The sequence below is a fragment of the Corylus avellana genome, chromosome ca5 (genome assembly GCF_901000735.1).
Source record: "Corylus avellana chromosome ca5, CavTom2PMs-1.0".
NCBI classification, from domain to species: domain Eukaryota; kingdom Viridiplantae; phylum Streptophyta; class Magnoliopsida; order Fagales; family Betulaceae; genus Corylus; species Corylus avellana.
Window position 1 is genome coordinate 30042616 of NC_081545.1, and position 14845 is coordinate 30057460.

At 37.9% G+C, this 14845-nt stretch overlaps 2 protein-coding genes across 2 annotated transcripts; one reads left to right on the plus strand and one right to left on the minus strand.

Annotated features, from left to right (window-relative positions):
• Positions 1-514: 514 nt before the first annotated feature.
• Positions 515-4310, plus strand: LOC132182670 (serine/threonine-protein kinase-like protein At3g51990). The gene is made up of 6 exons (XM_059595977.1): positions 515-1524; positions 1606-1863; positions 1959-2131; positions 2239-2318; positions 2440-2587; positions 3737-4310. Exons 1-6 carry the CDS (start codon positions 960-962, stop codon positions 4088-4090), a joined length of 1578 nt encoding a protein of 525 aa, XP_059451960.1. The 5' UTR covers positions 515-959; the 3' UTR covers positions 4091-4310.
• A 2039-nt stretch (positions 4311-6349) lies between these two features.
• LOC132182467 (probable fructokinase-6, chloroplastic) lies at positions 6350-13198 on the minus strand. Its single transcript, XM_059595721.1, has 7 exons — positions 12568-13198; positions 10402-10610; positions 9384-9596; positions 8698-8895; positions 8453-8590; positions 7855-7971; positions 6350-6600 (listed from the first exon to the last, which is right to left on the minus strand). The coding sequence occupies exons 1-7, from the start codon at positions 12710-12712 to the stop codon at positions 6466-6468; spliced, it is 1155 nt and encodes a 384-aa protein (XP_059451704.1). The 5' UTR covers positions 12713-13198; the 3' UTR covers positions 6350-6465.
• Positions 13199-14845: the final 1647 nt, after the last annotated feature.

A 14845-nucleotide genomic window follows, 5' to 3' on the forward strand; every position in this document is an offset into this window, starting at 1 on the left:
CAAAAAACAATAAGAAAAAAAACCCTCTCTCTCTCTCTCTCTCTCTCTCTCTCCTTGGCTTGATTTAGGTGATGATTGAGTGGAATCAATTTCATAATCCAATTTGTATACAAATCCCATAAAAGCAAGCTTCTCCTTTTCCCTTACTTCTTACCATCATCTCTTTTTCTGTTGTCAACACACAAGGGCAAAATTTTCTTGTAAATTGGGTTGTTGGAATTCTTCCAACTCAATTTTTAAAAGTGACATAATATATATATTAAATTCAATCTCTAAAATTTAAATGTGTTTCTTAAAAATATGAAAACTGGGTATTTTTATTATTATTTATATTAAAAAGGTATATACAAATTACATGCTATTGAAACAAAAGAAAAGAAAGGTACTTCTCAACCAATCACATTCTATCCTCATCGAAATTATGCACAAATGCTGCACTTGCTTGTGTTTTTACTATTACCCTCGACCCTCGTCTACTTTGTCTCTGAGAACAAGAATCTTGCTCTCTGTACCTCTCGCTCTCTCTTTAACTTTGTCCTTCACATCAAGAGCCTCTTTCTCTCTCTCTCTCTGAGCACCAAGTCACGCTCTCCCTCGCCTTAAAATAATTGCATAAACCCATAAACCAACGACAATATTATATGGAGAAATCTGAAATCTGTTTGGGGGGGCCATAAGCCAATAATCCATATACTTTCACCTTCTCCTGCTATAATGTAGCATTTCTCTAATCTAATTCCACGTTTTATATACTAGCCCACACCAAATACCCATCTCTCTCTCTCTTTCTCTGCTTTTTGTTTTTGCTGTAGAGATATTCTCTCCCACCCTGCAAGCAAAGCAGCTTTCACTTTCTTTTTTTGTTTTTGTTCTTTTGGGTTCTCTCTCTACTTTTTCTGTCTTTCTCTCTCCTTTTGGTTTCTGGGTTTCTGTGCTCTCTCATTGAGATCTGCTTCAAAATGGGTTTTCTCCGAGGCACTTGCACTAGCTCGAGGGAGCCACCTAATAGCCCAGATGCTCCATACTCTTCCTCTCTACCTGCAAATCGATACTGTCACTATAATGACCTCAAAGTAAAGACCATTTTGAGAAAGATGATTTGGGAACTTGGGTTGGCCTGTGTTATCCCACCTCGTCTCAGGCGAAGCTCTAGCAAGAAGCAGAGCCAAGCTGACCAACATAACGACATTAACAACAAGAATTTGGAACACAACAAGGCATGGTTGCTGGCAGAGTCTGGTGGGTGTGGCGCAGAGTTGACTAGTGCTGACCCACAATCGGTTCACTCATCTTTCAGGTTCAGTTTTTGCTCTCAGGTTGAGCTCGAGTCTCTGAACATGAATCCTTCGACTGCTGCTACAGTTTTGATGGTGAATTTGGATAGTGGAATGACCGAGTCTCGAGCAACAGCGCTTAAGTGGCGCAGAATTGAGTCATTAGAGAGGAGCATATCCCCAGTGGCCAATACTCTGATCAGATTCAGCTATGGTGAAATTCTTTCTGCTACCCGCAATTTCTCCAAAGGTACTTTAGTGGGTTTCTTTTGGTTGAATCAAATTTGGTTTCTTTCTATTGAATTGTAACTGATTTTGTTGTAATGTTTAGGCAGAGTTTTGGGAAGAGGGGCTCTGAGCTGTGTTTTTAGGGGGAGAGTTGGGCTTTTGAGGAGGGCCGTGGCGATTAAACGGTTGGACAAGGAAGACAAGGAGTCTGCAAAGGCATTCTGTAGAGAATTGATGATTGCTAGCTCTCTTCACAACCCAAATGTTGTTCCTCTTGTGGGTTTTTGTATTGATCCAGAGGAGGGCCTTTTCTTGGTGTACAAGTATGTATCTGGTGGAAGCTTAGAGCGCCATTTGCATGGTATGTTCTTTTGGTCTTTCATTGGGAATTTGATTTTGATTTGATCGGTGATCATGTGATGAAGTTGAAGTTATTTTTGATATACACGTTTGCAGGGAAGAAGAAAGGTGTAAAAGGAGGTTCTTCACTTCCATGGTCTGTGAGGTATAAGGTTGCCATAGGGATTGCAGAGGCGGTAGCATATCTACATAATGGAACTGAGAGATGTGTTGTTCATAGAGACATCAAGCCTTCTAACATTCTCCTTTCTTCAAAGAAGACACCGAAGGTAGAGGTGTATTTTCTGTTGAATTTCATTTCGGTTTCACACTCAACTTGGTCTGTTGTATATACAAGTCGTTCTGATGGATTAGTATGTGTTGACTGTGTTCACAGTTATGCGATTTTGGATTAGCCACATGGACTTCTGCACCTTCAGTTCCCTTCCTTTGCAAAACTGTCAAAGGAACATTTGGGTATGATCTCTAAGGAACTTATTAAGTGATAAAGCATAAGAAAGGAAATATTTTTTGTTGATTGTTACATAAAAGACTTGCTTTTTTCTTCCGTTAACTGAATTTGAAACGATATGCACAGTTATTTGGCTCCCGAGTATTTCCAGCACGGGAAAGTATCGGATAAAACCGATGTATATGCTTTTGGGGTGGTCTTACTGGAACTCATAACTGGCCGGAAACCAATAGAAGCAAGAAGGCCGCCGGGAGAAGAGAACTTGGTGCTATGGGTAGGTTAAAAGTACCGCTTCTTTAAAAGTTGCCTTAATTTCCTTTACTTTGGGTTGTATTAGTTGAGCTCATTTGCTTCCCATGTTGGAAAAATGAAGTTTTCCTAAGAGCTAATTTTTGACAATTGACCAAACATAAATCCATTAATTCAGGTGAACCAAGAATTTTTGAGCGATGGTGTCAAAACAGTACTAGAAAATCCTATTCATTGATCGGTCTTCTGTACTGATAGTTTCAACAGTTTTTTCTTCTAATTTGTGTGTGTCTATAAGGGAGTAGATATATATGGGTGGACACCATATATGACCTTGGTATATAAATTGTATATAAGTATTCTCATGTGTATAAGATTGTTTTTGCCTTCAAAGCAGAAAACGTTAACCTTTTAAGTCCACAGAGAAATGAATAAAGTTTCATCTTGGATTGAATTGAGTTCATGACATTTGTTATGTATTATAGAATCCAACAAATCCCCTTGTTTAGGTTTTAGTTTTCAGCGATGGTTCATTTAATAAGAAATTTGTAAGGCTTCTCTTAGACGAGTGGTTTTATAATTCGGTAGCCCAAAATTTGTTTGAACTGCACTTGAATAGATTCTTACATAGTTTTTAATTGGTATAACCCAAAATTACGTAATTTAGCTTATGGAGCCTCAAACCACTTAGCTTCTCCATGAATAATTCCATACAGATTCCTCTTAGACTAGGCATCATATTGAACATATCACTGTAAACTACACAGCTTTCATTCCTCACAGAACTTATAACATAAGACAAACAATGTAGTTTTCTCATTTAGGAGTTTCCCATGTACTAAATTTTTTATTGGGAAACTATACTAGAACCCTTTACCAGTTTTGCATCTTTCAGTTTTTTGTTCATAACCTGCAATTCTCAAAAATGGTGGAGAGTACCTTCCTTCATTTCTTTACGGGATTCTGCTTTCAACGATATAGGCTGGCTATATTTGCATTGGTGATGTTAAAATTAAGCATGAATGTCAATATTTAATCTGACACAACTGAAACATTCGTTGTACTATTCTTTTTTTGGTAGGATGGGCATTCAAATGCTTAGTAATATGTCTCTGCTTGATATAGTTTGTGAAAGGCGAAATTTTGTAATGATGAACTTGACATTCTTTTACAGGCAAAACCCCTCTTGCAGAAAGGGAAAGGAGCCATTGAAGAGCTGCTTGATCCACAGCTCAAATGCACCTTGAGAAATTCAAATCAAATAGCACGGATGATTGAAGCTGCAGCTCCCTGCATAACCAATGAAGAATCTCGGAGGCCAAGCATTGAAGAGATTATTGCAATATTGAGAGGTGAAGAATCACCTGTTTTCTCTAAAAGGAAGAAGCCTGGTTTTCTTGGAAATGGATGCGTCATTGATTGTTACCCCCAATTACAGCAAACAAATAGTGAGATGAGGAGTCACTTAGAATTGGCAATGCTAGGAGTTTCTGAGTTTGAGGATGACGATCACTTTTTCTGTCGATGAGGCATTATACTTTGAACTTAATTTCTGGAATTTTCCCATTATTTTTAACGTTTGCTTGCCTGAAGAGAGTGCTAGAAATTAGAATTGGAAGAGTGTTGAATTTGTAAGTAGGAAAGGAGTCTAATGAACGATTGGTGTGTACATATCTTCCATTTTACCTGTCCCTGTTCTCAGAGGGAAGAAGTGTAATAGATCGTTTCAAGTTCAGATTTCCCATGAACCTCATTTTACAGTAAACTTGTATAATTCTTACTACTTGGAAAACCCACACATGTTATACCTTTAAACAAAATGAAATGAAGCCGTCATCATCGGAGCCAAGCGTTTTCAACGCATCTCCAAACTCTGCCGCAGAGATTTTGCCATTGCCATCAGTGTCAATGTTTTATTCCTTTAGAATTTATTTAAACACAACAATACTTTCTAAACACCTCAAATAGCTAGGGAGGTTATTTGAGCCAGTGGTCCTATGATATGATTACTCAATGGTCAAATGCATGCGTAGATCTGTGCCACCATTTCTTCCCGAAGAGCATACTCACTCATGGTTGCAGTACTCCTTAGTGCAAGCCATACCGACGATGACTCTGGAACAAACCTACCAAGAGGGCAACTGTGCAGTTATTGCTTGGCAAAAGCAGAGGCTAAGGGCTCTCCAGTATCTACTGTCTACTTTTTGTTTAATTTATGCATTAGATAAATGAAAAGGCTAAGATGCCTCTATCCACGGACAAGTCCTTAGGAATGTATTCCTATATTTCAGTTCTGTTTTCCACCCAAAACGACCTCATCTTACCAAGCTGAATTCCTGGAATTTCTCAGGTTGAACGCAGTAAGTGATTACCTCAAAGGTCATTAAACAACTTGCAAAACTAAGTTCATCAAGTCGGCAATTATGGGTTGAAGAGGCTTCTAGGGCAAGTTCAATCTGAGTTGGACCGGCTCCTAGCTGGGTTAGCTTCGAAGCCCAAACGTAGGAGGAAAAGGGTTGGTATTTTGGGCCTTGCTTTTACTGCCTTTTGTCGAGATACCGGGTCAGTCCATGAAGCGGGTTCGGGTCACAATTTGGAGCCTGGTTCTGTTCCGGATCTAGGTATCTGTTCGGATCCGGGTTTGGATCTGGTTTCATATATGGGCATTGGTTCGAAATCAGCTTGGGTTGACGTTTTGGAGCCCGTTTCTGTGATGAGTAAGCTTTCAAGTTCGGGTCCGGACTTTGGCACTGGTCTCCGCTTGGTCCTAGTCTCGACCACCGCGCTGGAACACCTCTCTGTCTCTCCGGTGGGTTCTAGGTCTGCAACGCCGGTGTCTTCTCTGGCGTTCCCTTCATTTTCTGAGGTTCTTCCTAGGTCTGCATCGCTGCAAAGGGTCAGAAAGCGGGGGCAGCTTGCTTCGGCAGGGTTTCTTGGGAACGAAAACTGCTTCTTCTGCTCGGTCCAACGAGGAGTTGCCGGTGGATTCTGGATCGTCGGTGATGGTGATTCCTGGGTTGGCGGTGGTTCCTAATATTGAGTTGCCGGTGGTCTCTGTGGGTTCTGAAGGTGATGCGGTCGAAGTTAAGTTGTATAATAGTACAACGGGGCCGTGCTCCTCTGACACCATTCCTGTGGATTACGGTCTGACCAAATCCCAAATATGGCAGATTGAGTGGATGAAGGAAAAGGTTGAGCACAGTGAAGAGTTGAAGGACGAAGATCGTTTGGTGCTCTTGCAGAACATGGAAGAGGATTTTCGTTGGGAAAATAAGGTAGCACGCGAGGAGGGGCTGTTGGAGGGTGATGAGGAGGAGGAGGAGGAGGAGGAGGATCAAAAGGTAGCGTGGTTGAATGAGGTGAAAGAGGATCTTAGTATAACGATCATGTGGCCTGGGACTATTACGATGTAGTGCCTGGGCAGGTTTTAAGGGTTGTTTTTTGGGTGATTTTGGGGAGCTCTTCTGAGCATAGGGGTGGTCCTGGGTTGTAGATGTCAGGGTTGTTTTTTGGGTTTATGTTGGGTTTTTGGGACTTTTTGTGGGTTTACACTTGTGTACAGGCGCTTGCACTTTTTGATATATACAATAATTACCTATAAAAAAATTAAAAAAAAAAAAAAAAAAAAAATGTAAACAGCAAGATGAATGTGTGTTCGGACACCACAAAAGTACAGACCATATTGCTGGCATTTCTCAGCGCAAATGTTCATAAAATGATCTTATACAAGGGCAAGATGAATCTGCTGGATTGAAATAATTTCAGATGTTAGGAATACGAACTGGGATGTGTTTAAATTATTTCTTCCAAAATTTTGTTTATTCAGCACTATCACCATCATGTTTGAACAAGTAGACAGGAAACAACAATGTACTTGCGTAAAAACAAAATTGGAATGTAAATCTATGTTACAGACTGAAAGATGGCATTCAGCACAGCATCTCTAGTTGGCAAAGCCGGAATTGCACCTCTCTCCGTCACAGTCAATGCACCACAAGCATTAGCAAACTTGAGAGCCTCTCTCAGTAAATCCTCTTTCTACAATTTAAAACCAGATACATCACCAACTTTTTAAGGTGGCAGAGACAATATATTGTTGTGAAAGAAGAGAACCTAAATATGTAAATTAAACAAGACTACTGGCCAAAGTGACAAATTAGGGAATCAAATATTATATATATGTATACAAATAATGCGAGAATTTTATTGTAATGCAGGAGTTTTTCATGATATAAGGTATATGGTGAATATTATGCAACCATGGAATAGTTGGGCTTGTTATTTAACGGAAATGATTGGGTGCGTATTGAATTTTCAGAGGATTTTTTGCAGCTGAGCAATGCTGTGTGAGATGATTTTGAGCCTAATGCTGCTTTATTGGAATTGATAGTATATCAGATCCAGCAGCTGATTTCCTGCAAAATCAGAGGGCAGTTGGATACCCAGGCATGCTTTCAAATAAGGGTAGCCATCTAAAAAGGAACATTTTTGCAGAGGCTACCATTTCCTAGGCTAGCGTGTAGAAAACCTACACAATGTCTGTTTTCTTTCAATTTCACCATTGGGATCTGGATGGGTGGACAATAACAGTGGTATCAATAAACAGAGCCTGGTCTGGCAGAACACCATTGGTTGAACTGCTGAAAATCTTAGGTGGCTATGATCTAAGTGGCTGCTTTTGTTGCTGTTTTGTGCACCGTATTTGGCGGGAATACGGTGAACTCACTGAATTGTGTAAACTAGAGACTGCACATTAAGCAAGGAGACACCTTGTTTTTGTATCTTTTAAAGGTGTAATATGATGTGAAACTGACAATGATTTATTATAAACTTCGGTTATCATCTTTGGGTCAGAATGTATGTAAATGGACCATACTTTTGCTGAAGCACTTTATCATGTTAAAATGATAACATAACTCTTTTTAAAACTTATTTAGTTATGCTCTGATTTGATTGCATATGCCTTTGGAAACAAATTTATATCAAAAATTGCTTATGAGATCATTAGAATAAAGGGACCAGTCACAACTTGAGACTAAACCTACTAGAATCTTGGGTTGTGACACCAACAACCGCCTTTCCCACGTAGGCCATGTTCTTCTTCAATTATGGTTGTGTGATGCATTATGATGACATACCCAAAACTCATTATACTCATATGATAACAAAGGCAGCGGAAAGGATTATTCAATAAATATAAATAAACCAGTTTGTAACTAAAAAGATATAGGGCATAATGAAGTATCGACTTTAAAGAAGCATTATTAGCTATCTGTATCTGAAAAGCAGTACCTGAAGCAAGGAGAGATCAACAGCTAGTTGTGATAATATTCCAGCAACAAAAGCATCCCCAGCACCAGTGGTGTCCACAGCATCCACCTTCAAGCCCTTGACTCTCCCGCCGAAATCCTGCAAAAATATAAAACACCATGTAATTGTAAGACTTCCGCCCAACAATACAGAGAACTTCAAACATGTAATTTGCATGTTAGAAGACTAATATATTGATTCATGGCACTTGTATTTTTTTCTTTGAGGAATGAATTAAACTGGATCCTTTAACCGATTAGAACCAGGCCCTTCTTCATCAATGCCTTATTGGTCTAGAACAATAAGGCATTATCTATTCATCTCTGGAAATAAGTATCTTGCTCAGAAAAGGAATTTATTTTTATTTTTTCATTTTACCATATCCTCCAATATGATGATTTAATGAATTCTTTCTCTTTGATTAATACTTCAATGAACATTGACACTTCTAAGAGAGGAAAAGGTGAAGCAGTAACAAGTAGATTAATAATATTTACTAGATTCGTGTACATGCAGAGAGAGAGAGGTCCATGAGTTGGAAAAAAAAAAATATAAAAAAGATCATATTTGGGGAGCTTACCTTGGTGTAGTACCTGCAACCATCTGGGCCGTCAGTGACAAGGAGTAATTTAAGATTTGGATGAAATAATTGTCGAACAACAGCGTCGTCATATGGATCCTCCCCTTTTGTTAGAAAGGAAATCTCTTCTTCGCTTATCTGGATTCATGGAAATAATAAGAGATTTTAATTTTTGCATTGCCTTGTACCTACATTTTCTAGAAAAGGGACAAGAAAAATTAATGTGAGCCCCTAAGGGTGACAACCTTGATAATATCTGCAGTTTCCCATATGCTAAAAATTCCTTCTCTAGCACTTTCGGCAGAAGGCCACAATGGAAGCCTCAGGTTGGGATCATAAGATAGTACCACGCCAGCATCCTTTGCAGCTTTTGCTGCAGCAATGTGGGTTGATTTGCATGGTTCAGTGATGAGGCTAATAGAACCATAATGGAAGATTTTTGCCTGCCACAGGATAGGGATACAAAAAAAAAAGATGCATCAATAATATTTCTCGAAACTCAATGAGTCACATAAAATTCAATTTGCAAACTCTGGGGAGAGAATGAGGATAACAAGGACATAAATATGAAAATGAATGTCAATTTTGAGCATAGAAAAGATGTCCCTGATATAGTGATCTCAAATTGAAATAAACGTTGATCCTGGTGCTAGTTACCAAAAGGGTGTCTGAAAATATACATGTTGGTGGAACTGACATAATAAAAGTTTTAAAATTGGAGGCTCCTTGTCGGATGTTATCACTTATGGGTAATTGAACTAAGTTAGTTTAAGTATAACCAATAGGATGCTTGAATCAAATAACTTACTATATTAAATACCTGTTCCATAACTGTTTCCTTTATAAGATATAAATTATGTTATTTCTCTCTATTATTAAATTTATGGTTTTACCTGATATTAATTTTGATATAATAGCAACTCTCACTCACCTTCCTAATTAAGTCGAAATCAAGTTCAGCCTCTTGAAGCAACATATCAGCACTAGGGTTACGGTAAAACATGAACTCACGCTCCCCATCGCTCCTTAGAGTAACAAATGCTAAAGCAGTTCGTGCACCAGGATCAAAACGCATCCCTTCATTGTTCACATTATTCTCCTTTAATATATCAGCAAGCATGTAGCCAAATTCATCTTCACCAACCTGTTCGCATTGAGAATAGAATTAAATATATGAGAGAATATAGATAATAAGTAGATTCTTTCTTCGAATAATCGTTCTTGAAAGTACATAAGAGACAGATCTTGACATATCATTCCAACGTATAATTATATAATTCCAAATTTGTGAATTTTTGAAATATGGATTGAAGACACAAAAACTGACTAGATTGAAGGTGATAACAAATCTCACCATGGAATTTCAGGGTATATGGGTATTGCCGGTCCAGTTTCCCACCATGTCACTTGACTGAAGAGAAAGATATTTCATGATCGCCAAATTGGGCAGTTCCCTAGTGTTTTGTTAAATTTGATTTAACTCATTAACCCATGGCCAGTTTCCAAAAATCTCGCTCTAATGAGGGGCAAGACACTCGGGGGCTACATTATTGTGGTTAATTAGAAGCATCTGTTCGTTCCAGGTCAAACCGTTACACAACCCAAAAACAAAACTCACGTGCGCTTGAAATTTGGTCTCTGGATCTCTCACAAGTACAATACTACTGAGTCATTAGAATGCAGACCGAGATATTCAGAAACAGTCACAGGCCAGTAATTATTTTAGGAAGGGTAAACAACTCCAGCCTCAGACAGAGGACTTCCTCTAAACTACCACATTTAGACACAGAAACACACAAAGACTGATAAAAGGGATCGGGGTAGGGGTAAATCAACCTAAAGTAAAAGTGGCTTCGTTAAAACTCAAACATTATTTATTATTGCTGCTCTCTCATGCCTTACAAACCATGAAAATGAAGAAGATTTGGACACATTATTAAGAACTATACCTTCCCTATAAAAGCTGATGAGCCACCAAGACGAGCTATGCCAACAGCAACATTGGCAGGTGCACCTCCTGGAGCTTTTTTAAATGCAGGTGCTTCAGCCAATGAAATCCCGTTAACAGTAGGGACAAAATCAATCAGCATTTCCCCAAAACAAACAACTAGGGGGGATTCCTTTGTTTCAGGTACTCCATCACCAGAAAATGCTTTTCCTAAAATACATGAAAATTGATAACAAAAACTTTTAGCTGTATTTAAAGAAAAATAAAAGTAACTAGGTCATTAAAACAGTCTGGTAATAACAATTGTGATTTGAAGTTGGCAGGTAGCTTAGTTGTGGAAAGTCTTTGGTTGTCATATCAGATCCCTAAAGTGAAATCCTGCCTTCACCAAGGATGGGGCAGGGCTAATTCCTTCTATGTAAATTATAGCTCTACGTGCCCTGTCCAGTGGAGTAAGAAAAGAGACTTCTGATTCTAATCATACCTAAAGTTCACTCATTGAGTACATATACTTCAAATTTAATAGCATATGGGCAGCCTGTCCTAGTTGCAGCTCCCCAAATAAAAGATGCAAATTTAAACAATGAAATGTGTGGTATATACAACTCACAACTTAGAATGAAAATTGTTTACCAAATGTAAAATTAATTACTCCTATCAAAAAATTACATCTGAGTTGGATATTAAATGTCTGATGTTATCCTAAAAGCTCTCATAACTATTGCGTGAATTAATACTAATATTATAAGGGCATGTTTGTAATTTTGAATCACTTATACAAACTACCTAAGGCCTAAGGAAACGCAGTACGAGAGAAAGGGCATTTCTCCTTTTCTTTCTTCTTGTATTTCCTACAGGAAATCCTTAACAACTTGGTATTACATCACAACTAAATAAGAAACAGGTGCAGAGAAAAGACGCAAGAACAGTTGAAGAGACAGCATCTACCACCAGCAGTATGCATCAGTACACGGTTGAAACCTTATGAGGACCCCAAAATTATATTTGTCCAACTCATTGAACTTTTCTAAAATATTGAAAATATTTTTCAGCATTTCTTTTGGTAACTTCACAAGTTTTTATTTTGAATATATATATATATTATAGCTGCACCACCTCTCCATTTTACCCTATGAAAGGGTGATCGGCCCACCCCAACCACTCCCATGGGTAGGTGACCAGCCCCCATGAGCCATTGAGAGTGGTTTCGACCACTCCATACTCAGCACAAAAGCCCTTGGGGTGGCGCAGCTGACGTAGAAGAGAGGGTTAGGGTTGTGTGGGTAACATGATATATACCATGTGGACTGTAACTTCAGTTTGTAAGGGGGTGTAGTAAAATCTGTAGTACCCCAAGCATTTTCAAGGGGATGTAGTAAAATCTGTAGTACCCCAAGCATTTTCAAGGGGATGTAGTAAAATCTGTAGTACCCCAAGCATTTTCCTATGTATTGAGTTGGGTAACGGCCACCACCCTGCAGACCATTAGGCTCACAATGACTTACAAAAAAAAATCACCTTATCTTCTCTCCTGAAACTCATCTTGTTCTCTGTTTCAGAATGATCTAATGCAAATTTTCTTTCTTTTGCCAATAAGCAGAATTGTATGCTTCAGAGACATCCTCATAAAATTGTAAACTTTCAAAGTTTTCACCCTTTAAAAATTTCTATCTAACATTATTCATCTATAGTTCAAGTATATGCTTCTCTGTTTCCTTTTTCCAATACATAATTGCACTAAATTTATGCTTTACATTTTAATTGTCAGATACTCTCCAAGCCACATGTCGATCTGCTTTCACTTAAGAATTAAGATCATCGCATTTAAGAATTCAATGAATTTGACCGCCCCTCAGTTAAACAAACAGATCCCGAACTCATCTCCGAAAATAAAGGGGGCAATGAGAACCATCACTAAGTTAAAATTTCCAGCCCCTATATCTTCTCCTATGTCAATTTTTTTTTTTTTTTTTTTTCCCTATATTAAAGTATTGTCCTTCACTCTCACATTGTAGTTCTTATACAGGCAATAATATCAAGAGCGCCCATGAATTCATAGACCCAAAAAAACTTTTTTTTAAAAAAATAAAAATAGTGAACCAAAGTACCCCATCAGCTCTATAGAAAGAATAAATGTAAAATGACAAAAACTGAACAGGAACCGTACCTTGCAAGCTCAACCGAGCAACCGAAGGAAGTGGCTGGCAAGAAAAACCTGCCGGTCGGCCAGTCCGTTGAGTGTAAAATCTCGCTGAATTACGATGGCCCAAGGCCACACTGCTGAAGCAGAAAGCACTTGAATGAAGAGCCATCAGGCAAACACAGCAGCTAGCGTATCAATCTCGATCTCTCAAAAGCAAAGAAACAAAAAAAAATTGCTTGAACCAAAAAAGAAGAAGCACTTAATCGTGATGATAACTGCTTTAGTCAGTGTGTCACTATTATTGAGCTCGGGCAAGGCGTTAAAATTGATGGGTCGGCGAGGAAGATTCGAATAAAGGGTATGTGGGAAGCGGATTTAGCATTGGATTGGCCGCGAAATTGAAGAAAGAAAGGTGAGGAGCAGTCAGCAAGCAATGTTCGATAACTGTTTGCGCGTGTGCCTAAGAGAGAGAGAGAGTAGCGGAGAAAGCGAGGAGGAGGGGGAGGAGCAGTTTTTACAGGAATTGTCTCAACTTTGTAAACGCCTTTTGGAACAGAACGATGTTAGCCCTTCCTTTCTTCAGTTGCCATGTGGACTTGAGACTTGAGATGCTCCTCAAACTCAACAGGAGGAGCCGTGATTCAGAGCACGCGCGTGCCTCTGAACGCCAGGAGAAATTTTTTTTTAATATTTTAATAAAAAAAATAAAAAAAATAAAAAATAATTTTTGCCGGCATGCTCGTGCTATTTATCTTCACCCCAACAGGAGAATCGATACCTCATACCGGAGTAATGATAGAGAGAACACGGGCGTGATGCACGCCTATGTTTTTTCATAATTTTTTTTAATTATAATATTAAATTATTATTTTAATATTAAAAAACACGAACATGCATCACGCCGGTGTTCTCTCTATCATCCCTCATACCGTAGGGTAGCCTTTGCCCTTTGGGCATCTCACAGGCCATAGCCACCAACACACAATACACAACTACCTCTTTCTTCTTCTTTTTTTTTTAATTATTATTATTCTTTTCTTTTTCTTTTTTTTTAATTATTATTATTATTATTATTATTTTAATGAATACTTCGTTTATTAATTTATTTTTCTACATTTCTTATCCAATGTTAGCAAGGTCAAGTTTTGGAGTTGGAATCAATTCAAGAATCTCTTGACATAACATATTTTAATATGGCCCTTAAACTGTTAGTAGAACATATACCAAATCTTTTATACATTGTTTTAAACAAAAGTCCGAGTGTAGAATATAAAACTTCCTTAATAATATATGCAAAAGCATATTTTTGCAGAGCCGAACTAGACGACAAGTCATTTGCAAGATAAGAAAATGATTGTCGGAGTGGTGCCGGCTGAGGGCCGGTGGAGAGTCTTTAAATGCTTAATTCAGTATAGCTTTTCTTATAGTGAAAATATATATTTTTTTTAAAAAAAAATTAGACTCTTATCTTCTTTTAGAATTGTGACACTCTTTTATATTAAATTTATTGTTTAATTGCTACTCGATGGGGTTGTGATTGTTAAATTAGCATCGTCTTCAGTTCATTTAGTTGTATTTGAGGGACATTTTTGTATTTTTTAAGACAAAAATGTCCCTAAAAATACAAGGAATGGAATGCTCTTGTTTCTAGATTGTTGAGACTTCTAGGTTTTTTAGCATTTATAATAAGTAGGCCTTTTATATTAATTGCACTCAAGGCTCTCTTAGTCTTAGGTTTTTCTCTTTTTTTTGACATGTCAACATAATAAGGGGGAAATTCGAACTAGTGACCTCCGCTTTATTAAACGTTATCCCAACTGATTGAGTTACCTCTTAAAGACAAGTCTTGAGTTTATTTATGATACTCATTACCATGGCCAACTTGTTTGACGGGTTGGGCAATGAGATTTTTATTTTATTTTTTTGTTTACAACCAGGGTCATTCTTTTGAGATAAATAAAAATTTTCAAGTGTTGTTTTTTTGTTGCTTTCCATTATTCGAGTGATTCCACTTGTCCTTTTCAAGTAAAACTCCTGTAATCATTGGAGATAAACTCCTACTCAATTTTTTTTTTTTTTTATTAATCAAAGCGAGAGAGGGGAAAGAGGGTAAAACTCCTACTCAATCAAGTGCATCGTAGTGCTACCTAACATTAACTCTTAACACCTATAATTACTGCAATATTAACTCTAAAGTAAATAAATAAATAACTACTTGTAGATGTCTACACCTATAATTACTGCAATATTAACTCTAAAGTAAATAAATAAATAACTACTTGTAGATGTCTTATGGAAATGC

Coding starts and splice junctions, on each gene's coding strand:
- LOC132182670 (XM_059595977.1), top strand. CDS start 960: ATGGGTTTTCTCCGAGGCACTTGCACTAGCTCGAGGGAGCCACCTAAT. Junction 2,319..2,439: donor ACTGTCAAAGGAACATTTGG/GTATGATCTCTA, acceptor CGATATGCACAG/TTATTTGGCTCCCGAGTATT. Junction 2,588..3,736: donor AAGAGAACTTGGTGCTATGG/GTAGGTTAAAAG, acceptor ATTCTTTTACAG/GCAAAACCCCTCTTGCAGAA.
- LOC132182467 (XM_059595721.1), bottom strand. CDS start 12,712: ATGGCTCTTCATTCAAGTGCTTTCTGCTTCAGCAGTGTGGCCTTGGGC. Junction 9,597..10,401: donor CATCAGCTTTTATAGGGAAG/GTATAGTTCTTA, acceptor CAATGCGAACAG/GTTGGTGAAGATGAATTTGG. Junction 8,591..8,697: donor AAACTGCAGATATTATCAAG/GTTGTCACCCTT, acceptor CCATGAATCCAG/ATAAGCGAAGAAGAGATTTC.